This window comes from Magnolia sinica, chromosome 14 (genome assembly GCF_029962835.1).
Source record: "Magnolia sinica isolate HGM2019 chromosome 14, MsV1, whole genome shotgun sequence".
Lineage (NCBI taxonomy): Eukaryota > Viridiplantae > Streptophyta > Magnoliopsida > Magnoliales > Magnoliaceae > Magnolia > Magnolia sinica.
This window is the reverse complement of record NC_080586.1, coordinates 65,489,781-65,516,833: the sequence shown is the minus strand read 5'-3', so window position 1 is coordinate 65,516,833 and position 27,053 is coordinate 65,489,781. Positions and strand designations below refer to the sequence as shown.

The 27,053-nt window shown below is 38.9% G+C and overlaps 1 protein-coding gene across 5 annotated transcripts in view; it reads right to left on the bottom strand.

The window, feature by feature from the left end:
* Positions 1-368: 368 nt before the first annotated feature.
* Positions 369-27,053, bottom strand: part of LOC131226012 (mannosylglycoprotein endo-beta-mannosidase) — a 71,412-nt gene continuing 44,727 nt past the window's right edge. For 2 of the 5 annotated variants that reach the window (XM_058221653.1, XM_058221655.1), the window contains 6 exons: positions 16,598-16,767; positions 16,315-16,519; positions 14,248-14,916; positions 13,926-14,153; positions 12,449-13,276; positions 369-604 (listed from right to left, as the gene is read on the bottom strand). In XM_058221653.1, coding sequence (XP_058077636.1) covers positions 12,479-13,276; positions 13,926-14,153; positions 14,248-14,916; positions 16,315-16,519; positions 16,598-16,767 — 2,070 coding nt within the window. In that variant the 3' untranslated portion in view covers positions 369-604; positions 12,449-12,478. Of the gene's footprint in view, positions 605-1,152; positions 1,325-12,448; positions 13,277-13,925; positions 14,154-14,247; positions 14,917-16,314; positions 16,520-16,597; positions 16,768-27,053 lie in introns of those variants that run through there. The other 3 variants (XM_058221657.1, XM_058221656.1, XM_058221654.1) reach the window with 3 other exon arrangements.

Here is a 27,053-nt window from a genome sequence, read left to right as displayed (position 1 = left end):
TTAAGTCGTTCCCAGATTGTGCCTAAACTATCTGCTTCCCCACCATAAAAGAAATCACCACTGCCATTCTCCTGTGGAGAAGATTTACAGGGAATAGCCTGTTCGTGGCGTAGCCATCTGAATCCAAGAATACCATGCAGACCCTCGGGTCGAACGGCGTAATTCCACATGTAAGAGGTAGGGCTGTCAACAGGCTCAGACGCGGTTAGCTTTGGCCCAGATTTTGAATTGTTACAGAATACGGGCCTGTTTGGCTGCCACTCAATGAGTTCATCTAATTTTAGTAAACCGTAATTCTGTAAAAATGAGTTTGTCTCATTTTACATTATCGTTATTGTGTATTAGAGATTGATTATTTAATAGGGGGATTAAAAACTGATAAATAAATATTTAGATAAAGCAATCTTTAACACAAAATTAATATCAACAAAGAGGGTGAGTTCCCTACTCGGAACTTAGTTGGAACCTCTGATTGTTCTGTCCAAGCCGTTGATCTAATGGCGCCCATGATAGATGGACAATTCACCCAAATTGGAAGCTCCTGGTCATTGAATCTTTGGCCTTTCCCTCCTTTGAATGTTGAAATAGGATAAATGAAATTAACCTATGATGCAAGATGTGAGATAAATTAGGCATCAATTTCAACATTCAACATGTAAAATCAAACACACACACACACACACACACACACACACACACACACATATATAATAATAATAATAATAATAAATTCAGAAATTCATATTTGCAACACAAAGGGTCTAGGCTACCACACACACGTGTACAAAAATATAAAATATTACAAGAGTGACCTACTGGGAAATAGGGACTTTCAATCTAGCGTGACTAGTGCAATAATCATGTGAGAAAATAATGACACAAGTAAAATCACGTTTGGGAAATGAGTTTATTTTTAAAAATAAAAAATAAATCATATTTTCGTTAGGGTTTTGGAGTTTAGGGATTGAGATATGGGGATTGTGGAATTATAGATCTAGAAATTAAGGGATCTAGGGATTAGGTAGGGTTTGGAGGGAAATTACAGAAAAGTACCAAAAGGGGACCCACACGTGGCAGCCTGTGAGGACACACGTGCGTGCATACGCTCATACGTGGAGGGGTAGGGAAAAAGAGAAAGGAGATGGATTTGGTTGAGTTTTGATGGGTTTAGAGGAGTTGTAATGGAAATAGAAGAAGAAACGTGAAGAAATAGTGTACCTTGTTGGAAAATAGAAAGAGGAAGAAAACACATTGGAGGAATGCACCACCAAGCAAGCTTCTACCCTTCCATAGTTCGATTGGAAGGGAGAGTTTCTCACAAACCCTAAAAACAAATAGAAAAAACACCCTTTCAACCCAAGAAAGACTTCTTTTTTTCTTCTTTTCAAAGCTCCAACCCCCCCCCCCCCCCCCCCCGGCTTTTATATTAAAACTTTGAAAGAATTACAAATATGTCACTCACTTAAGTGATATGCCCCATCATCCAAAATAAGCAAACTAAAATACTTACCATCAATCTTAACCATCAAATAAATCCTTAAAATAAAAAAATAACAAGAAATAACAAAAAAAAAAAAAAACAGAGTCCAAGGGACGCAAATCTGGAAGATTTGGTGGCCCAATGGCTTGATCGACAAAATCCAAATTGACATGAAATAAAAAATAAAAAATCATATGACTAAAACCATCTTCTAAGCAACCAACATGCATCATCCCTAAGTAGGGTCTTCATATTGCACGTCCAATGCAAGTGAGATCTTCAAAGTGGTCCGACAAGCCCTATCTGGAACTCGTCTCCCATCAACAAAGTGTGTTGTGGTGGGTGATCGCCTCCATCTCTGGAACACCCGAGTAGGTCCTCTGATATCCCCATCGACTCTCCCCGACTAAGAAGATTTCGCCGCTGGCAAAATAAAGTTGTGGTAACACTCGAGGAGTTCGGGATCAATGCACTGGAACTGTACATTTATAATCTTGGCGTTGTCTAATTCCGGCTTATTCTCCCACTTCACGAGGTATTTCTAAAATTCTCAGTGGCAAGTAGAGACCACTTGGTGATCCAGAACATCCTCAATCTCTACTTTCTATCCAGGTAATGATGGAAGAGAAGGGAATGGGTGGGAAGTAGGGTGTGGTAAAGGCCATGGGCTAGGGTTGGGGTCAAGGACACCATCATCTGAGGCAAGAGAAAGGTCTGCAGAAGGGTTAGAAGATGGAGGTGTGGGTCCATCACAAGGCACAAAATCTTCCACGTTGAATGTTGCGCTAATGCCCATGTCAAACGGAAGATCCACCACATGGGCATTAGGGCGCACTCTTGTTAAAATTTTATAGCGACCTACACTGCGAGCATGCAATTTCCTCACGGTTCCCTGTGGGAATTGTTTGGGCCTAAAGGCGGAACAGATGTAGTCATCCGCCTGAAACTCCTTAAACCTATAATGTGAATCTACATAGATTTTATAATGTTGATTACTAGCATTAATGTGCCTCTTGATCTCGTTATGCAAGTCATAAATGTCATGCAAATGCTTCTGCGAACTCAAATAGCTATGTGAGACGAACATGAGTATGAGATCTATAGTCGTTCTAAGCTTGTACCCAAATACTATTTTGAATGGACTCATTCTTGTGGACCTATTGATCGAATTGTTGTATGCAAATTCGGCTACAAGCAAAATTGCATCCTAGGTCCTAATATGGTCTTGCACCAGACATCGTGGCAGATTTCCTTAGCTTCGATTGATAACTTCCATCTGACCATCAGTCTAAGGATGGTATGCTGAAGAGAACTGCAGCTTAGTTCCCATCATGTGACATAGAGTTTTCCAAAGATAACTCATAAACTGCACATATCGATTTGACACAATGATCTTCGACAAACCATGCAGACGAACTACCTCCCCAAAGAATATCTTACCTATGTTGGTGGGATCAAACATTTTAGAATGTGGGAGGAAGCGAGCCATTTTCGAAGAACGGTCCACAAATACAAAAATGGAATTGTGTTTTTTAATCGTCTTAGGGAGCCCAAGCATAAAATTCATGCTAATATCAACCCATGGGGGGTGGGGGACTGGCAAAAGGTGTATATAAACCGGTGTTCTGCTTCCTCTGCTTTGTCAGTTGACAAGTGCTACATTGCCCTATAATGTTAGCCATCTCTCACTTGAGACTTCGCCGATAAAAAAGCTCATCTACAAGGGCAATAGTCTTGTCATGCCCAAAATGACCAGCTATCCCTGCAGCATGAAGCTCCCAGATAAGAAAGTCACGGAGGGATATACGGGGTGTACACAATCTATCGCCTCTAAACAAAAACTCGCTGACCAAGACAAACTCATTACTACCCATATATTGGCCATCCAACAACGATGCATACACCTCTCTAAAATCTGGGCAACTAGGATACTCCCTTTAATCGTTCAAACCCATTGACTTCGACGTTCATGGATTGGAGTAACACAACCCTACAACTCAACGCATCGGTAAGTTTATTCTCAACCTTAGCCTTATGCTTCAATACAAAAGTGTACTCCTGAAGAAATTGGACCCATTTACCATGCATCAGGTTAAACTTTTTTTACAAGTTCAGATAGCGCAAAGCCTCATGGTCAAAGAATAAGAAGAACTCCTGCAGTAATAAATAATGTCGCCAATGGCGCAAAGACTACACTACTACATAGAATTCTTTGTCACAGGTAAGCTTCTCGCTAAAGAAAGCGACAGGGTGCCCTTCTTAACTAAGCACTCCACCTATACCTACACCAGACGCATCACAAACAACCTTAAAAGCCTTAGAAAAATTCAGAAGTCACATGACAAGAGCTTCAATCATCTTGACTTTGATCTCCTTGAAGGCCTTAGAGGCTACTTTCGTCCATTAGAACTTCCATTTTTTTATGCAATCGATAATGGGAGCCATGATGGAACAAAACCCTCTAATGAACCATCTATAAAAGGTGAGCCGTGAAAGCTATGCACTTCATGAGTATTACGCGGCTTAGGCCAACTAACTATGGCCTTGACTTTCTTGAGATACAAAGACATGCCCTTTGATGACACGATAAAACCTACGGAGATGATAATACTAGACAAAAATGAACACTTCTTGAGTTTGGCATACAATTTCTTTGCCCTAGGGATCCCACACACTTGCCTCAGATAGTGGAAATGTTGTTCCTTAGTCATACTATAAATAAGGATGTCGTCAAAGTACATGACTAGGGATTTCCCCATGAAGCGTCTTAACACCTGGGTCATCACCAGCATAAATATACTTAGGCCATTAGTTAGCCAAAATGCATGACTAGCCACTCATACAACCCATCATTCGTCTTGAAGGTAGTTTTCCATTCATCACGTGAGCGAATACGGATCTGGTGATACCCACTCTTGAGGTCTATAAAAGGTGAGCTGTGAAAGCTATGCACCTCATGAATATTACGTGGCTTAGGCCAACTAACTATGGCCTTGACTTTCTCGGGATACAAAGACATGCCCTTTGATGACACGATAAAACCTACGGAGATGATAATACTAGACAAAAATGAACACTTCTTGAGTTTGGCATACAATTTCTTTGCCCTAGGGATCCCACACACTTGCCTCAGATAGTGGAGATGTTGTTCCTTAGTCATACTATAAATAAGGATGTCGTCAAAGTAAATGACTAGGGATTTCCCCATGAAGTGTCTTAACACTGGGTCATCACTAGCATAAATATACTTAGGCCATTAGTTAGCCAAAATGCATGACTAGCCACTCATACAACCCATCATTCGTCTTGAAGGTAGTTTTTCATTCATCACGTGGGCGAATACGGATCTGGTGATACCCACTCTTGAGGTCTATTTTAAAGAAAATTGTGGCATTGGCCATCATGTCCAACATATCGTCAAGACGCGGTATAGGAAAGCGGTACTTAACGGTAATCTTATTGATCTTTTTGCTATCCACACATACGCCGTGTGCCATCCTTCTTGGGTGTCAAAAGGGCAGGCACGACACATGGACTCATGCTCACCCGAATGAATCCTTTTTTAAGAAGCTCATCAACTTCTTGAGTTTTGCATGCTCTGTGGGGTTCATTTTGTAATGATGAAGATTCGGGAGAGTCGATACAGGAACAAGATCAATGGCATGTTGGATGTCCCTTATAGGTGGAAGCTCATCCGAGAGGTCGTCGGGAAAGACATCATTAAACTCCTCTATCACCGAAATCACATCATTAGGCAACTCTACACCAACTTGGGGGTAGTTTCTTTAGTCACGAGGGCATGCACCTCTGAATCCTCCCTAGTCTCTCTTTCAAGTTATTTTGCATTAATGATGTGAAGAGACTTAGGCTTGGATTTCCTCGAAGTTCCAGGATCACTCTTCTTGGTGGTCTCTTTCTTTTTCAGTATGCTCTTAGGTGTAAGAGAACTCAATTTATTTTATTTAATTTTTTTTTTTTTTTTTGCGTTAAAAGATGAATGTACAAATATTCGAGCGAACGAATATTGCAATGTCCAAGTCAAATAACTAGGGCCTACCCAAAATGATGTGGTTGACATCCATGGAAATCACATCGCACCACATTAAATCCTCATACAATCCAAACTGGATGGGGATACAACATCACTGTGAGACTGGAATGGATGACCCATCAACCCACGACACTCTGTAATAGGAGTGCACATCGAACCGGTAGAACCGTGGAACTGGACCAGAACCAACCAAACCATACGGTTTGGACCGGTTCCAAAAATCAAAAGACTGTTTAGTTCGGTTCAGTTCTCAATTTGGGGGTATGTAGAACTGAACCGAACCATGAACCGAACTGTGGATCCGAACCCTGGAACCGAACCTATATTTAAAATTAAAATAAAAAAAAAAAAGAAAAGGAAACCGTAATACCCTTCACCTATTCACGCCAACCTTGCTACGACTGCCCCCAATCCCTCTCCATTCTCTCTCGTTGGTCCTCTCTCTCTCTCTCTCTCTCTCTCTCTCTCTCTCTCTCTCTCTCTGTTTTCCACATGGCCAGCCACCGCCAGCCCCCTTACCGCCGCTGACTTTTTTCTATCTCTCTATCATCTCATTGTAAACTTCAACAACGGCTTCGTCATCATTATCTATGATGGTAATTACTAATTATCAATTTTGTTGATTTTTTATAAATATTTTATTGAATGTTGGGTGTTTTATTGATTTTTAGTAATTATTTTATTATTTTTTTGTGTTTCTTATTAGATGTCAAGTACCGGAGAGACAAATAATCATCAAGAGCTCACTATTACTAATTCTCCCTCTCATACCAAAGTATGTCTTCCTAAAGAAAAGGGTCGTAAATCTGACATTTGGGATCATTTTACCAAAATTGTAAATGATGGGGATGGAAATACGAAAGGTGTTAGATGTAACTATTGTAATTTAGCCTATGCATGGTCGAGTGAGAATGAGACTAGCTCTTTGAGAAAATATATCTCAAAGTGTCCCAAGATTTTCACAATAAAGACAAGAAATAAAGACTTTTGTCAATGCAATCGATATCAGAAGATGGCGGTAGTACCCTTGGTGTTTGGAAATTTGACTAATATCTATGCAGAGAAGCACTTGCAAAAATGATGATCGTATATGAGTTGCCTTTTAAATTTGTTGAGCATGAAGGTTTTTGTTACTTTTGTGGTGTGATGCAACCTAATTTCAAAATAGTGTCACGTACTACAATGGCAAGGTATTGTATGGCATTGTATGTGAGTGAGAAAAAAATTGAAAGATTTGGTAGTGAACTCAAATCAAAGAATTTGTCTCACTACGAATTCATGGACCTCAGTGCAGAACCTTTCTTACTTGTGCCTTACAGCTCATTTTATTGATAGAGACTAGAAATTGCATAAAATAATTTTAAACTTTTGTGTGATTTCTAGTCACAAAGGTGAGGAAATTGGTTGAGCAGTGGAGGCATGTTTGATGGAATGGGGTATAGAGAAACTATGCACGCTTATTGTGGATAATGCAAGTTCCAATGATTGCATAAAATAATTTTAAACTTTTGTGTGATTTCTAGTCACAAAGGTGAGGAAATTGGTTGAGCGGTGGAGGCATGTTTGATGGAATGGGGTATAGAGAAACTATGCACGCTTATTGTGGATAATGCAAGTTCCAATGATGTTGCTATTTCATATCTGAAGAGAGAGAGATCTAAGAAGAGTGATACTTTCATTCTAGGCGGCGAATTCTTTCACATGAGGTGTTGTGCACATATTATTAATTTAATTGTGAAAGATAGGTTAATTGAGTTAAAAGATTCATTAACTCGAATTTGTGGGGCAGTGAGGTATGTTAGGAGTTCTCCACAAAGAGAACAACACTTCAAGGCATGTGTAGAGAGAGATGATAACATATAAAAGTTTTTTGTGCCTAGATGTTCAAACTAGGTGAAACTCCACATATCTCATGCTAAATGTTGCAACAAGGTTTCAAAAAACATTTGAGAGATTAGAAGAGGAAGATCCACATCTCACCATAGAACTTCATGATGCACCTCCTACCACTAGTGATTGAGATGATGCTCGGATTTTTACAAAAATTTTGTAAAAATTCTATGATGCCACTGTTCACATGTTTGGTTCTTTATGTCACTTTTAATTCATATTTTCATGAAGTTTGTGCATTGAAAGTTTTTTTTATCCGAATGGTCAATCAGTTTGGATTCTACTTTAAATACCATGGCTAAGAAAATGAAAATTAAATTTGAGAAGTATTGGGGAAATATTGAAAAAGTAAAATATGATGTTATTGATTGTTGTTGTGTTGAATCCCCGTTGTAAATTGAAATATGTGAAGTTTTGTTATTCTGAAGTTTATGAATCTGCCATGGTAATTGAGTTCACTAAGAAGATAAAAGAGGCATTCAATCGTATTTATGATGAGTATCAAAAGCTTCAGTCAGTTGATTCTTCTTCAAGTCAAACCGTTAATGACATGGATGTTGACCAATCAAGTATTCGTACAAGTGAGCAATTAATTTATCTCAAATCGAAGTTTCAAAAACATTTGGAAGAAGAAGAGAGTAATTGAGGCAAGTTAAAAGTGGACAAATATTTGGAGGAATTTTGTGAAAATAATAATCCAAACTTTGAAATTTTGAGTTGGTGGAAGGTGAATAGTTTAAAGTATAGAGTTCTTTCTCAAGTTACAGGGGATATTTTAGTCATTCATGTATCTACCGTTGCTTCTGAATCCGCTTTTAGTACTGGAGGTCGTGTTCTAGATCAATTCCGTAGTTCTCTTACCCCTAAGCTTGTGGAATGCTTAATTTGTGCATAAGATTGGTTACGTGCTTCACCTCTTCCGATTGAAGTTGAAGAAAATATTGCTGAAATTGAAGCTCTTGAATCAGGTAAATATTCATTTGATCAATTTGATTTTTTTCATATAATTTACTTTTAGTTATTGTGTTCTTCTTGATTTTAATAAATTATTATATTTTTACAGCCCTAACTTCTATTTGAGGACTTTCATATCGAGCTTTCATATCGAGTTTACATTTTGCAATATACTGCTAGTTTGCTACTTTGCTATGAGGTATATTATCATGCGAAATTAGACTTGTCGTAAAGCTATCTTATGAGTTTACAATATATTTTAGTTGTCTATTTGACTCATAATTTATGGTTTACAATGCACCCTTTGATTGTTTCCATGAATGTATTTTTGCACACCTTATACAATATCTAAACCATTCATCAAATGGATCACAACACAAATGGAAATGGGCTAGATTATAAATAAATAAATAAACACATGCAATTGGGTTGGATTATAAAAAGCCCAGAACCATGGAACCGATTTGGAACTGAATCGGTTTTAACGGTCCGGTTCCAGTTCGGTTCTAGGGTGCCAACGGTCCAGTTCCGGTTCCGATTATCCTAGAACCGTTAGGAACGGTTTGGTTCCGGTTTCACCCCACAACCGGACCAAACCGACCTGTGTGCACCCCTACTCTGTAAGGCTGAGGGTGAGACTCGACTTTTAAGCCCGGTAGACTCACAGTGCTAGTAGAGACCATGTTGGCACAGCTGACACTGTACACAATCACTTTACAATTCTTTTCTCCATAGTTGGTATAAGTGTAAAAGATCATGTTCATACACAAATCATCATTTTCTTTAACTTGGGCAAAGGAGCATCTTACTACGAGAGTGTGGGTATCCTACTCATCAAATTCCTCATCACTAGTACCAATATCAGGCTCATGTTCCTCTACATCGCAATTGCCCTCGGCATCCTCATCTGCCTCACATATCATAAGAGCTTTACCATTTTCTTTGTTTAGGCATTCCTTTGCAAGGTAACCATAACCATTGCAACGGAAACACTATATGTGCTCACTTCCCTTCGAACTAGTGCTGACTAGACGCTTACCTGTAACATCTTCGTTATAGGTGGGAGCACCAATTGGGGCTTTAGTCTGGCTCCCAGGATTAGGTTTGGCTCCGTGAGGAGCAACCCTGACACTAGAATCACAAGACCCAAACCGCTTCATGGTCGATTGCACTAGGTATCATTTAAGCTCGTCTACCCTAAGGTCGGCCTCCTCTAGTGTACCAACATCATGAGGGATGAGCTCACGCTTAATCTCAGGGGGCACGCCCATCCTAAAACGAGACAAGGTCACAACAGGGGACTAGTCGATATCACATTGCATTATGTACTCCTTGAATTTCTCGATGTAATCCAATACATGCATTGACCCTTGCCTCAAGGACTACCACTGATCCAAAAGGTGATCACGGTAGGAGAGAGGGACATTTTTCTTTAAGAAGTACCTTCATCTCAACCCAAGATGTAATGGGTTCATCTCCATGTCGCTCTGCCTTTTGCTCTATATTGGTCCAAAATAACTTAGCTTGGCCCGTCAACTTCATCTTAGCGAACCTCGCTCGACGGCGATCTAACATGTCATGACACTCAAAGAAGTGGTCCATGTCAGCTAGCCAGTCAAGGAAATGCTTTGGGTTCAAGCGACTATCAAAATTAGAAGCATCGACTTTGACGCTCTTCATAACCCATTCATCAAGTTTGCAGCGATCCCACGACTCTTTACAGAGCACATGGGTGTGCGGTCCTCATGACCTACTCTCTGGCCAAAGTTCCTATTACGACCCCTAGTGGGTTTTACTGGGACTGGACCCTGTTCAACCAGGTCCTCATCCATTGGCTCTCCTGCCTGAGACTGTGGTCTTCCCCGGTGACGAGGTTACCATGAGAAGTAGCCTCTAACCGCATGATACGCTAGTTGCTAGCAGTTAATTGTGTGACAATGGTCCTATTGTGCGTCTCAATGGCCGTCAGACAACAGTTAATCTTTTCGAGAACCTCAGCAATCCGATCTGAGTTCATGGTGAGGAATAGATCAAAATCACAACCTGTTTGCGTTTGCATACACTAAATGATCCTAATGAAAGGCAACCTAGATGTATGTGTACTATATGATGAATGTGATTCCAAATTCAGATTTAATGATGCTCAATGTGATACTATATAATGCACATGTACTTTATGTATGATGACTTTAAGTACCTTAAACCCTATGAACAGTCCTAAAATGATTCCAATAAGGTCAAAACTAAAATTTTTAGCAACTAAGTGTCTTAAAGTCACTAAGTCTAAAAATTCCAATTAAAATACCCAAGCAGAAAATTCAGCAAGGCAAATCAGAAAATTCAGCAAGTTATATGCGATCTATATGCTCTACTATTGGTTTAGGAATTTCGTCGAACACATACCCTATGCTAGACCTGGGCCCTGATACCAAATTTGGAGTAGGATGAATGAAACTAACTTAGAATGCAAGATGTGAGATCAACTACGCATTAATTTCAACATTCAATATGTAAAATCAAACACATCCACACAATAAATTCAGAAATTCTGATTTGCAACGCAAAGGACCTAGGCTATCACATACGCAGTGCACGAAAATATAAAATATTAAAAGAGTGACGCACTTCGAATTAAAGACTTCTAATTAGCATGGGTAGTGCAACAACCACGTGAGAAAACAATCACACCAATAAAATTAGGTTTGGGGAATGGGTTTTTTTATATAAAACAAATCAGATTTTCATTAGGGTTTTGGGGTTTTAAGGATTGAGATTTGGGGACTTTGGAATTATGCATTTAGGAATTAAGGGATCTAGGTTTTAGGTCGGGTTTAGATGGGAATCACGAAAGTAAAAGTACCAAAAGGGGACCCACACGTGGCAACCCGTATGGACACACATGCATGCATGCGTGTGCATTCACATGTGGATGGGTAGGGAAAAAGAGAAAGAAGATGGATTGAGTTGGGTTTTGATGGGTTTAGAAGAGTTGTAAAGGAAAGAGAAGAAGAAAAGTGAAGAAATTTGTACCTTGTTGGAGAAGAGAAAGAAAAAGAAAACATCTTGGAAGAATCTATCACCAAGCAAACTTCTACCTTTCCACAATTTGATTGGAAAGGAGAGTTTCTCACAAACCCTAAAAACAAAGAGGAAAAACACCCTTTCAACACAAGAAAGACTTTTTTTGTTTCTTTTTTCTCAAGCTCCAATAGGGTTGGATGTTTCCCTTATGGTTTTTTTTTTTTTTTTTTTTTTACTTAGTAATATGCCACTCACTTAGGTGACATGGCCCATCATCCAAAATAAGTCAACTAAAATACTTACCATCAATCTTAACTGTCAAATAAATCCTAAATATAACAAAAAAAAATAAAAATAAAAAACATCAGGATCCAAAGGGCCCAGATCCAGTGGCCCAACGGCTTGATCGACAAAATCCAATAGTCGGATCAATATGAACAAAAAAAAAAAAATCCTATGAATAAAATTTTCTCCTAAGTAGCCCACATGCATCATACCTAAGTGGGGTCTTCCTGATGCATGTCCAATCATGTGGGGTTTTCAAAGTGGCCCGGCGGGCACTATCTGGAACTCATCTCCCATCCATAAAAAGAGTTGTGATGATGTGAGTGGTTGCCTCTGTCTCTGGTACACCCGAGTAGGTCTTCTGATGTCTCCATTAAATATTATTTATTTGTGCATTTTTTAACCAAGTATTTGCATACAAACAATGGGAAGATCCATGCATGATGGGGGCCATTAGATCAACAGCTTGGAATTGGATAGACCAACCACGGGCACCACATCTAGAAACTAAGTTCTAAACAAGGAAGTTCCCTGTTTGAAATGGAAGGAGAAGTCAGCCTCTTGACTAAACGATATCAACTGATTTTTAAGCAGCACCCAAACGTGCTATGAAGACGGCTTTCGATACGCAAACTAAATCAGATTTCTCAACATTCAGGAATGACCCACTTGTGAAAGTTCATGAAGAAACCAATCTACCTCGAGTAAAAATAATGCAGTCAGGGAACGTAAATGTGTAACAATGACATAGGAAACAAGATGCTCACCCCTCGCTGCAGCCAGCCATCAGAGCTCCATCAATAGACAGAATGGCCATGATGGTAATTCCAACCACGAAGCGTGACCCGCGGTGTGACCCCAGGAGGTACCTCAAAAGAAATAGTGATTGGCATTTTCTCACCTGGCACCAATGAGAAATAGTTATCGGAATAATGGACCGGGAGAATTCGAGTGTCTTCCCCCTTTTTAACGTCTTTCTTTACTGCATGGACAGAGAAATGAAGGAAAAATGCAACTCCTTCGTCCAACCCCTCTGTTTCAACCACCCTCAAACCATCACCTTTCCTTGAGAAACCTCTAAAAATTCTCCTCAACAAACCAATGTCCTGTTTTTCTGCAACCACCTCTTCAGGCAAATGCATTGAATTACTATCATAATCATTGCCGTCCTGTGTATTGACAGTCTGATTCTGGTAGATCAGATTCTTTGATGTCATGTTCTTGGATGTGTTGTGCACCTGCATTTGCATTTGGTAGGTGGACCCCATAATGAAAATTTGAGAGTGTATCTTGAGTGGTACTTTCTTCGTCCGATACGACTCCAATAGCTTGTAATCACCGCCACTCAGATGCAACCAATAAAAGTTTCTCGATAAAATGCCATTGTCCGACACGTTAAAGAGTTTGAGGAGAAGGAAATATACTGGCTTAGCAGTCTTAGACTTCGGATATTTCATTTCGATAGTCGATAGGACTTTCTTGGCTGGTATTGTGAGCTTATCCGTTACCTTATAGTATGGACAAGTTCCATCTAGATCCCAAACTGAAGCTTCTACTGCAACATCAGACAGTGGATTTGAAGTGGTATTTACTACCTAATGAGGCAATGAAGTCCATTAGTGGGTTTTGAAGCCCTTGACGCAAGTTAGCATGAAATGGAGCATTGCAATGCCCACGCACAGACCCACATGGTCACAAGCACCGAGCTAGCATGAGAGGCATATCCAAGCCACACAGCAGATGGGTCCCACCAGGTAGATGGCCTACCCTAAAAAAAAAAAAATAAGGCCAATCTACCAACATGTAGAGAAACAGTGGAGTTTAAAAGGAATTGACAGCTTTCCAGATTCAATTTACAAGCTTGACCCACCTGACATGTGAACCAGCCAATTTTTGTGGGCCAGATCAACTACATGGTGGGTCCATGATGGTTAAAAGGCCCAGCAACTCATTCAGTCCTGAGTTGAGCTGGGACTTGCCTGAGTCGGGGCTGAATTGGCCCGACTCGCCCGAGTCAGGGGTGACTCAGGGGGTAAATCATGGTATCAAACTGGATCATGTACTACCTAGTCTGAGCTGACTCAGATTAGTCAATCAGACTCATCTGTGCTAAAATCATGTCATGCACAGCCCAGATGTCCCATGTGTGTCCCAGTTCACACACTGCTAACTATGCAGGTGACATGGAGAGGTGTGTGGGCTTAGCAGAATTTGTATGATCTGAAAATAAACACTCAGATTTACCTCTATAAAATATGTTGATAGATTAAGCTGAACATGAATTGGTTCTGCAGCACAGCGGCAGCCATAAAAACCTGCAGTCTGATCATGGAGATGATCATAGAACTGACCCCGAAGACCTGTCCAAGGGTTCTGAGTCTTCCAAATCAGAACACCTGTGTATTTGGTCCACATGCGAGAAGTCCACCCCTCTAGAAGAGCTCTATACTGGACGTAGTTAACAAGCTGTGCCTGAATAATAATCACATGCAAGTCAAACCAAGAACTACAAGAAGGCATCAAAACAACAGTAAACAAGATTAAAGAGGTGCAGTTTCCGATTCACCTTCTCACAGAAGTCATCGAGGTCCTTTGCGGATCCATAGAGTTCAATCTGATCATGAACCTTTCCTGGCTTTGAATACGGAATGTATTTGTGGTACTCCCATATGGGGTTTGGGGCCTCTTCTATGTACCCATTTGATAATTTCTTAAACACCGGCAACTGCCATCCTTCTGGAGGCATTGTCGCTCTGATGGTAGCTGCAACAGGCATTCCCACGGAGCCAACTTCTGGGTTGAATCCATATTGGTAGAAATCATCCTTGAAGAAGTCTTCAGGATTCTGGATTTCATATGGGCCATCTGTGAAGTCTCCCTTCCCATTTGCAAAACCATCCCACATGGATCCTTGGATGTAAACACGAGTCCCGTCAAGATATGTGCTAGGATCCACTGACCCCTCGTGTAAATCATCTGTGGAATTGGGCTTCCCAACATGGGATTCGAAAGACGGATGGAGCTTCAGGTCATTTTTCAGAGCTTTGTTAATGTCATCTGGAGGAGTTTGTTCATTCCCTCCCACCCAAAGAGCAAGACTGGGATGATTTCTTAGGAGCTTGACTGTGTCCCTGGCACACAGCAGGAAAAGGTCATGATCCAAAGGTCCATTTGGATTTGATACCGGTTTACCTCGTCCATCACAATCTCCTGTTATCCAGAACTCTTGCCACACCTGAAAGAAATGGACACATAAATATAACATAGCATTTTAGACTTGTAGTTAATTGTTCTTTTATTAATGCTCAAAAAGAGAATGTAGAATATGAAAGTCGACGGCATTAATGGATTATGGGAAAAGAAAAGAAAATAAAAGAAATCAGAACTGTAATGATTACCCAATGATGATTTCCATGAGACATGGATTCCCATGGATTCCATTTGGTTTTTTTTTTTGGCTGAGGGGTTCTTATTTGGATAGGAAGTGGAAATCTGATAAATCTCTCACATTGATTACCTTGTATCTTGTGCATGGAAACTTGACTATGGTGTTTGCGTAAATGATCTTTTTGAAATCCAATACTTTTTTGCTACCAAACATTGTGATATGTCCCATCATGGAAAAAGTCATCCATTTTCTTTTATTTTGCCATTGTCAAACAGACCCCAAAAGAAGATGGTGAAAAGATGAAAAAGCAGGCTGTTGTTTAGAAGACACCACATTCAGGAATTCAGAAAAATTCAATGGAAGTTCGATGGAAATTCAGATCTGCCCAATATTAGCAAGGTTGGAAATTCGGTCCCTTAGGGAGGGGTTGTCTTAATACGTACCATTTTCTGGACCTTTTTAAATGCAAGGAGATCATCAAAATGCATTTCCATGAGCTGCTTCGCAAGAATCGCATTCATGGAGACCATAGGTGACGAAATTAGAGTCTCAGAAATGGATGTTTCCTAATGAAATAGCCGGTTCACAAGCTAAGAATGGCAGTTTTGCCTATTCCATCATGCATCTTTGTGTCTTTCTTTGATATGTGAACAGAAGCTTCCTTTTCATTATCGAAACTAGTAGATTTAGGAAAAAAGCAACATAAAATAAGCCAGATTTGATACCTGAATATTCAGTTTGACAGCCTACTACTACAGGTAATCTCTCACTGTTTATTATGTCCATTGCCAAAATCTGTGTAGTTATAAATATCATGCCTCCATTCACATAACTCAAACATTGAGAGATACTGACAATTGTAATTAACCATTAATGGACTGTTTGACAACTACTCCAGATTAGGCTTTTTGAAATGGGCCGGGCATCGGCCTGAATTTTGAACAGGTTGAGGCCAGCCTTCAGCCTACAAATGCCAGCCCTGTTTCCTAGGTAATTCATATTATGTGGAATGTAAAAATATATAAAAGATTGCAGGATTAAATTAACAGGTAGATCATCATCATCATATAAGCCTTATCCCAATTAATTAAGATCGGCTACATGAATCCTGTTACACCATTCGACTCTATCAAGGGAATGAATTCTGGGTAGGAAATATCAACATGTAGACCTCTAGTATATAAATGAACTCTGGGTAGGAAATATAAGCATATAAGATAGAAAAGAATATTTATTGAAGCTTACCAGCAAGCCGTAAACATCACAATAGTGATAGAATTCTGGTCTCTCAGCCAACCCACCACCCCAACAGCGGATCATGTTGAAATTCATATCTGCATGAAACTTGATGTCTGTTTTGTATCGTTTCTCTGAAAGCCGTAATAGCCCGTCTGATAATATCCAATTGCCTCCACGAATGAAAATAGGTTGCCCATTTACTTTGAACAGTCTGTAAAGTAGTGAATGTGTAGGTTGGAACATCTGTAACAACATAGAATATTTCAAGAATTTGAATGAGAAACTGTACCTTCCACCAGTAGCTTCATCTATGGTACTCTCAATCTTGCGGAATCCAAAGTGATGGCTCCATGAAGCGGACTCACCATATCCCTTCACATCAACAGTGATACCAACATTGTATAGAGACTGTTTGCCCATGCCATTTGGCCACCACAAATTGGGCTTGTAGAAAAAAAGCTGCCACATGCCAAATGTAGATAAGTAATGAGTGGGATGCACATAGACACTTAATCATTCAACAACACATTATACTCTTTAACTGTTTTAAAGTGCCCTCTATATGCACAAATTATAACATCAGCATCTAAGCCATCTCAATTAATTGGAGTCGGCCACATGATTCTTGTTCCGCCATTCCACTCTTTAGAGGGGTGCATTAGGGTCGTCAAACTTATGCCATGACTTCCATCATGAATCCAAACAATATACATGACATATATCTTCTCAAAAATGTTTACTTGCAAACCATAGTCACATAATAGAAGCCCAAAACAACTACGTTATTATGAGTCGGAAAAATGGTATCTAAACCTACTTCTTTCCAAGCTCCCACCAAATATTAGCTGCCATGTAACAAAGATATCTATGTTAAGTTACGTCAAACAAGTGACATATAGACAAGAGTTTCAAGGCCACCTGGTTTTTGGTATTAATTAGTATTTTGGCGTAGCTTGGCCATGAAAATATGCTTTTTGTTTATCCAAAATTAGGCCCTTGGGCTACTAAGACAGTTGCTTTTACTGTGGGAGGCAAATGGAATTGCAAATTCCCTGGCTAAAGATGAGTGATAAGAGGGTCACTCAGAATTGGCTCTTCATTGCCTATCCTAATGATGTATTGCTCTCCTATTCAGACACAAATGGTACGATGAGGTCAACCTCATGGGAGCTTCTCATGAGGTCGAGCAAAGTGGGCCCCACCGTGATGTTTGATGGACATCCATCCCATTAATCAGACATGCCCTTTCATGGTGAGCCATGGGCCTAAAAATCAGGCCAATCCATGACTTAGGTGGACCACCCCACAGAAAACAGTTGAGAGTGGATGCCCACCCATTGAAACCTTCCTGATTGTATACAAGGCTAGTGTTCGAAATATCAGTATTCCGTTACGTATCGCATCCTTGGGATACAAATACGTATCAGTTATTGTATTGGGTAATTTATCACACTTTTTGGGAAACATGGGGAAATGGTTAAATTTTTCAATAAAATTTCAATGATTGTTCAAAAAGACCTTAATACACACTTTTGAAGCATAACATCTCAAAAACGAGGTGCACATAATAGGTTTCCATTGTATAGGGTCGTCTGACTAAATGATGCAACTATATTCAAATTGAATGCATAACATTAAGAATGCATGTGATGATCATTTCATCAAATACTCCTATATACTTTGAAATTAGTCTCAATTAACAGCTGGTTGAAGGGAATTTTTGAAAAAATAGTAATAATTTAATTTTTTTAATTAATTTTTAGTTAAAAAAATATTTTTATTTTCTAAAAATTGACAAGGACTTAACAAATCAGTAGATCAACCCTCATACATGCTTGATTTCATGTTTGGAGTGCAAAATTGCAAGCAATTTGGAAGAAATTGTGGAAATTTTGAATTTTCCCCAAATCGGACCACCTACACTCAAATTTTGAAATTAGAGTGTATGTGATGATCATTTCATCAAATACACCTAAATACTTCAAAATTAGAATCAATTGATAGCTTGTTGAAGGAAATTTTCAAAAAAAAACATGGAGAACATGAAGAACCAATGGATATCAAAATCAAAGCTCCAACTCCATGATTTTTCATACAAAGCATGGAAAACCAATGGATTTATAACCATTTGACACTAATTTAATATAATTTCAACAAAAAAAGGGATCGGAAATAGAAAATGCTCACCGGATCGAACATGTGGATGTGGGATACATCGGCACTACTTGTGCATTTCGTATAACACAAGTGGCAGACAAGATATATCACGGGAAATTATATCGGCCGATATCGTCGATATTTAAAACATGGTATAGGGCCCAGTGAGATCTGATTTAGACATCCAGCCCACCCACTGTGTGTCCCACTTGGATGAGGGGTCAAACCAAACTTTAGGCCATTCCAAAACTCCAGTGGGCCCCACCAAGCACTTTTTGATGTTTTAGGCATGGTTTTAGATGGTGTGGCCCACCTAAGTTCCAAATATGGCTGAATTTTGGCACATCCCATGACCTAGAGGGGACCTACCAAATGCATGACGCAAATGTCCATCACGCATCACGGTGGGGCCCACAGAGCTTGACCTCACGGGAAGCTCCCATGAGGTCGACCTCGTAGTACCATTCCTACCCCCCCACCCCCCCCCCCACACACACACACACTACCTTTTGTTTTGGAATTTAGATCTAAGAGTTGTGTGTGTATATAATATGAATTTACTTGTTACTACATTTTTTTTTTTTTAGATTTACTTTTTCTTGCTGCCTATTATTTAATTAATTGTTTGCCTACTACAGTTCTTGAGGGGGTTGTCCTTGAGAAGAATCATATATGGGAGATGACTACCTTACCTGTTGGGAAGACTCCAGTGAGTTATCGCTAGGTATATGCTCTAAAATACCACACTAATGGTAGTATAATCAGATATAAAGGCTTCCTAATAGCTAAAGGGTTTACACAAACATATGGTAAGAATTATTCTAAAACCTTTGCTCCTTTTGCCAAAATGGACTCGGTTCATGTTATCATTTCTCTTGTTGTTAATCTGAATTGACCATTGCACTAGTTTGAGGTTAAGAACACCTTAAATGGTGATTTAACTAAGGAAATTTATATGCTTCCTCTTCCTAGCTTTACTCAGAAGGGGGAGGAAAATAAGAACGTTAGCTTAAAAAGGAAATATATGGTTCGATGCAAGCCCTTGAGCTTGGTTTGACAAATTTAGTGGTGCCTTGATTGGTATTGAATTTACCCATACTCGGTCAGACCACTCGGTGTTCGTTAAGTTGAGTGTGCAAGAAATTATCATTAGCAATGTGTATGTGGATGACATTATTATTACAGGTGATGATGCTAGTGAAATTTCTTACTTGAGGCTCTATCTGAGCAAGGTTTTTTCCACCCAGGATTTAGGGCCACTCAAATATTTATTGGCATTAAAGTCTCTCGTTCAAAGAAAGGTATTGTCTTGTCTCATTGACTTTAATGGATAATCTTGGTGTTAAACCCCTTGATTCCCCATTAGAGCTTAATAAGAAACTTCGGGTTAATGATGGAAAGCCTCTTAATGAACCTCGCATGCATCGGTGGTCGGTTGATTTATTTAACTGTTACTCATCCTGATTTATCTCATGCAATCAACCTGGTAAGACAGTTTATGCATGCACCTCACTCCAATCATCTAGAAGTTTTTCGTCGCATCTTCGCCACATCAAGTCTTCTCCAGGATGTGGCATTCTATTTAGTTGCTGCATCAAGTTAGTCAGATGGGTATTGTACTTTTTTCAAGGAAATCTCATTACATGGAAGACTAAGAAGTAAACTATTGTTGCAAGATCCAATGCTAAAGATGAATATCGAGCTATGGGTAATACTACATGTGAAATCTTGTGGTTAAAAAGCTTCATCGCGGAGTTGGGATTTCTGGTGACTACTCATGTGCCCACATACTAAGACAATTAGGCTGCAACAAATATCACTTCCAATCCCTTTTCTCATGAGTGCACAAAACATATTAAAGTTGATTGTCATTTTATTCGTGTGAAGGTTATTGATGGCATGATTTCTACTCCTTTTGTCAGGTTTACAAATCAACTTGCCAACATCTTCACTAAGCCCCTTTCAGTTGAAAACAGAAGATGTATTCAAGGCAAGTTAAGCATGATTGATATTTATGCCTTCGCTTGAGGGGAAGTGTTATAGTATATATGTGCCTATCGTGAGCCCCTGGTTTGGGCTATGGACCTTTGAGCCTATTGGTTTTATGTTATTTTTTAGGTTTTTCCCTATTTCCAATTTTACCCTTTCACTTAGGGGTATGTTATGTAATTTGCATACTTTGTCTTACAAATATAACTGGGTTGGATGTCCAACTCTACTGGTCTTTCCTTTCTTTCAAAGCTTTTCTACTTTACAAGTCAATTCAAGTTGAAGGTTCTAAAAGGGCAAGGGAAAGGCTCAAAAGGATGTGGATGGTTTAACCAAGGATGTGGTCTGTGATATAGTGGATTGGCGTAACAAGATTCATGTAGTTAATCCCAATAGGTTGGGATAAGGTTTAAATGATGATGATGATGATGATGATGATGATGATAGTAAAGTGGCATTGTTCTTGAGCTCCACTTTGCGTAGGGCTCATAAATGTTGTCTTTATTAAAATCTATGGTATTCATCACCATCGTCTAAACCTTAACCCAACTGATAGGGGACAGCTACACAAATCCTGTTACACCATTCCACTCTATCATGGACTATATCCTCAGCTAAACCATAAGTCCTTGAGTCTTTTCTTAACTCCATTGTTGTCCTCCTAGTTTCCATGCTCTTTTAGAGCGTTAAACTTTAACCGAATCACTCCTTATAACCAACTTTGGAAGCTATTCATTAGAATATATATATATATATATATAAGCACTCTACAAGAGAATCTTGAAATCGTCAAGAAATATCCTCAAGTCATTTAATTCAATAGTTGACAAACTTAAGAGTTTTGGCAGCATAATGCATGATGAGAAAGCATTCACAACTACAACACTCAAATATATATATATCAGTGTTTTAAATAGCGTTTAGCGTATTGCGTGGCATTTGGCCCTCTATAGTGTGTAGCATAAACTACACAATCCTTAATATTTTTTAATTAAAATAATAGAAAATATGATGAAATTTACAAAATGCATAATTTCTATGAGTTCTTGACTACGAATCTGGATCATCAACCACTTATTTCCATGCAAAGTCTCTCTTTGCCTTTAGATATCTCTAAGTGTGACCTCTTTTTTTTTTCTTTTTTTTTATTGAAACATCACAAATTCATGATATATATACCACAATTTGGATGGTCCAAATTAGTTTAATGTAGTGTCACGTGTCATAGGTATAAGTCATCACCATTTAAAAATAGGTGTTAAACTAACATAGAAAAAACACTTTAAAAATGAGATTTCAGGTGGCTTACACTCTATGCTACGCTACATGCCCTGTAGCTTACGCTACCAAGGAGTTGCGCTACTTGCGTATGCTACTCGCTAAGCTGCGCTACGCTACAACGCCACTAAAAACACTGATATATATATATATATATATATATTAGTGTGTGTGTGTGTGTGTGTGTGTGAGACGATTCAAGCTTCCATAGGATTCTTGAGATAAATTATTTTTGTAAGAGAAACTAGTTTTGATTGCAAAGATGTAACCAGTGGTTTAAATAGCTTATGTTGCATGGTGTGTAACATATGCCGCGCAGCCTAGCATTCACTTTACTTGGGGGGCGTTTGGATCAAAGTTACTTTATATAAACTACTCATGCCATAAGTTGATTATTTTGGTTTCTACTTAATTAGGAGATAAGTATGTTTGGTAAATAACATAGTTATCATCCAAAACGTAGAAAAGCATATTTGGTTTCCAACATCATAAGTAATTATCCTGAAAGTCTAATTGGTCCCCCTCGCATCTACCGTCCATCATGAGGGGCCAACCTTTGATGTGGATCGTTCATTGTGTGGGCCCCACCTTTGACATGGACCATCCATCATGCACGACCCATCTTGGTTGTAGGCCATTCATCATTAGGGGCTAACCTTTAATGTGCACAGTTCATTAGGTAGGGCCCACCTTTGATGTTAGTCATCCATCATGTGGGGCCCATCTTCAATATCCACTCCCCATCATTTAAAGCCCACCTTTGATGTGGACCATCCATCATGTGGGCCCACCTCCGATGTGGGTCATCCATCATGCGGGACCCGCCTTGGATATGGGCCACTCATCATTATGCCGACCTTTGATGTGGATTGTCCATCATGTAGGGCCCACCTTGATGTGGATCATCCATCATGTGGGGCCCACCATTATTAATTGCCCATCATGTGGAGCCCACCTTTGATGTGGGTTGCCCATCATGTGGGCCCCACCTTCAATGTGGGTTGCCCATCATGTGGGGCACGCCTTGGATGTGGGCCATGCATCATTAGGGGTAGACTTTTGATGTGGATCATCCATCATGTGGGGCCACCTCAATATGAGACATCATCATGTGGGGCCCACTAGATCATCTACCCATTCATTGGATGATTTTCCACTCTCATGAACTTATAAGGGGTTCATGGTCGCAAAGAGCATACTTGCTTAAATAATTTCTCAAGTTGTTATGTCACCAATGAAAATGTATGAAATAAATTACTTTTGGAAGTTGAAAAAAATTAAAAAATAATTTATAAAAACAAGTTACTTTTTCTAAAAAGCTACTTATTTAAGTTTAATAACCAAACTAAGGCCCCGTTTGTTAAATCTGAAGTCTAAAGACTGAATCTGAAATCTAAAGTCTGAATCTGAAATCCGAAGCAAAAGAACTTGTTTGATAATTATGGTTGAAGTCTAAAAATTAAGTACTGAATCTGAGACAAATTGTTTGTTAACAAACATCTTAAATGTCTGAAATATGTTAATTTGACACATTTGCCCCTATCTCTCGTTTGGAAACGTTTTACATTATAAAGAAATTATTTTTTATTAAATGAAAATAAAATCATTATATTTAATTCAAATAAACTAAAATACTTAATAAAAAACTAAAATATCATCATAAGGCTCTCAATTCCTCTTAGTGGGAAGATTGTCACTATGTGTTGTATAGGATTGAACAACAATAGCAACAAAACCTTCAAATAAGGCCCACCTTCTATTTATATGCTATTCAAACCGTTTATAGGGTCCTTCCCAGTTGGATGAAGTGAAAACATATTGATGCAAAACTTATGTAGCCTATTTAAGTTTATTTTCCATCTAATATGTTCATAAGGTCACAAACACCTGTATGAAGAGGGAAAAAAAAAATCATTCTGATCCAAAACTTCTGTGACCCCAAAAAGGGTTTCAAATAAGGCCCACATAACTTGGTGGTGTAACTTCAGTAGCAAGTCTCGCTACTCAACCTGTCAGTATCCAATTTGCGTCCGCGGAAACAGATTGGCTACTCCCCTGCCACCAGCCAATGACTGATGGTCGGTGCGATGTGGGCCCCACCATGATGTATGTGTTTCATCCATGCCATCCATCTACGTTTCTAGATGATTTTATGGTATGAGACCAAAAATGAGGTATATCCCAATCTCAAGTGGACCACATTACAGGAAAACAGTATTGAATGAACGTCGACCATTAAAAACTTTTTGGAGGCCATAAAAGTTTTGGATCAAGCTGATCTTTGTTTTTTCCATTCATCTAGGTCTATATGACCTAATCAACAGATTGAATGTCAAATAAACAGTACATTGGGCCTTAGGAGAATTTTAATGGTGGATATCCAATCACTATTGGTTTCCTGTGGTATGGTCCACTTGAGATATATATTCCTCTCATTTTTGGTGTCAAGCCCTAAACTAATCTTTAAAAATGGATGAATGGAATGGATGAAACACATACATCATGATGGGGCATAAAGAAGTTTCACAGGTTAAAAATTGATTTGTATTGCATAAAAAATTTAAAGAGAAAAAATTGTCGTAGTAACTTGAAAAGGGGTAATCTTGGAAGCAAAATTCATTGAGCGCATTCTGCATTCACCATTAAGCCAGACTCCTATCACTGAAAGAATTCAGTGAAAAACCACTTAGCGCTTTCCTTCTTCTGCGTTAACGATGCATTAACAAACACCACTAAACACAAAACATTTTCCCAATTCCACGTTAAGTGCAAAAATTCAGCATTAACAAATAGGCCCTAAGAAAAGTAACTTATTAATTTACATAAGTTAAAAAAGCTACTTATTTGGTAGTAACTAGGCGGGCCCTTAATGCATGAAAATAGATCAAGGGGGTGTTCGGTTTTCCAATTACAATGGTAAGTGGTTGGAAATGGGTAATGATTATTTACTCTTGGTAAAAAGAAAAAACAAAAAACTAAAAAAAAAAAACGAAAAAACATTGAGTGGTCATATCACATATATTTGACTGCAATGATGACTTTGCTACATGTTTGTTTCACCCAGAAATCACTGTAAAATGGTAGTTTTATAATGTAAAAATGTAATGATTACAATTTCCTTTATCTGTTTCATTTACTAGTGTATTTGAGTCTCGATGTATGAGTTGTAATTCTTGTTAATTAGACACCCTGAAATGATAATTATGGCTCATTTACTTTGTATCTAGTTGCATGTAGCATATGTTGAGCACTAAGTAGCATATGCTACAAGCTACACTACACACTATGTAGCATCTGCTGCATCTTTTTTCACTAGAATAGTAAAACCAATTAATGTTTTCAATGATTTGTTAAAATTTTGTATTTTCACTAAAAAATAGTAAATGTTTTCAATGATTTTAGTGATATAGATATACTGAGCAACAGTATTAAATCAGTTCTGTTAGTATTTTTATCTTTATATTTACTCTTTGCTCCATTTTCCTGTTATTTTAATTAAAAATTCAGTAGCAGCATGTAGCTTACACTACACGATACTAATCTTACACCGTAGAGGGGGGGTAATGCTACGACGTAGCTACCATTCATAGATTGGCAGAGTCTGAGTATCACCAGCAGAATTTGCATGCAACTCCATTGGCAGGTTGCACACTTGTCTAAAATCTAGAGTGCTATCTCACAGGCTCCACCATGGATGGGCCATAGCTTAAATGAAATTACACCTTTGGACTTTTGTCCATCAAATGTGAACCATTGGTTGGTTCTTTAACCATCTCCTTTTGCTTCAAACTCCTCTTGCCAAGTGGCATGTTTATTAGTCTATGGCCCATCCATGCCGGAGCCTGCAAGATGGGTGGCTTGGAGAGCCTCGTAATGTGCATGCCTTGAACCAATGGGTTTAGAAACAACAAGATCAAAAGAAATATCTCTATTTAACATAGGAGTTTTCTGAACCCACACCCATGAAGCCCTGCCCATCTGCATGCAACCACACAAATACAGGATTCAAGCTTCACATCAGGTGTCTCACTGTTTGGTTCTGGCCTAAAGAAAATAGGCTACTATACTCCTCAGGTGGGAGGATCTAATTAATGGAGCCCCAATTGATGGAAAGTTCAGTTCGGGCTGCTGATGGCACGTGTGCTTGTGTGCAGACGGGCAGGACTATACACTCACATAGGCTTAGCAAACCTCATGTTAACCTGCATGAACAAAGAAACGAAAAATCCATTTAATTGAAACTCAAGCTGCTATCATTGTTCGTCCAAGCAAAAGATACAACTACTAAATGTTACTTTAGCAACTAATAGAAAGATGTACCTATCAGCCGTGCTACTCAGCTACATGTAAAGGTCATGGGTGCACATGCGGGATATAGGTGCTGGTATTAGCATGAGAATAAGTTTAATATCTTAGTATTGTTTTATATATTTTCACACACCTTTACTGATTTTTAAAAGGGCCCAAACTAGTAGACCCGGGGCACAGTGACGCTCTTAGTGTCATGGTACTTTTAGACACTTGGATGTCCAAATCAACTATCTGGGTCATCCATTATGTTCACCCCACTTTTCATCAGCTAGCACAAGGTATTCACACCAATCAACGGAATTTTAACATCAAACCAATGTCATAAAAAAAAATGATCAGTTTAGGTCAAAGGTCCAATAATCAATATGAAGTCCACTCTGGATAACAGATCTCCAACCATTTTGACCACCTGCCAATAACTGTCCCATCAGCAGCTTGGCAAATCAACAGTTACAAATAGATAGGCCAAGCCTGGAAGGTTAGGATCATGTGGTGGCCTGGGATAGGTAAATGAAAATGGGGAGAATCAAACCCACAACCTCTACTACAGGATAAATGAACTTATTTGCTGACACGGCCCGGGAAAAGTGGGGTCAACCTATTAATGGTCAAGATCGAAATCCACATGTCTAAAATAACCAGGTTAAACCATGAGCAATTATTATTATTATTATTTTGGGTTAGCTTGTTAGTACAGACCCCATTGTCAGTACACACTCCACTGTTAGCCACCCCCACTAGGGAATCGATACCATGACATCAGTGTTGAAACGAGATCGAAATCCACATGTCTAAAATAACCAGGTTAAACCATGAGCAATTAAGCGTTAGTGAACAGTAGACAAACATGAGATTTATAATTTTAAACCAGTCTTCATAATTTTAAATTTTTACATAAAATTATTTGGGCATGACAGAGCCCTACAGAAAAAAAAAAAAAAAAAAAAGGCTTCTTAAAAGATTTGAAGGATCCAGGCATCATGGACTATAGCAACGCCCAAAAATTCCCT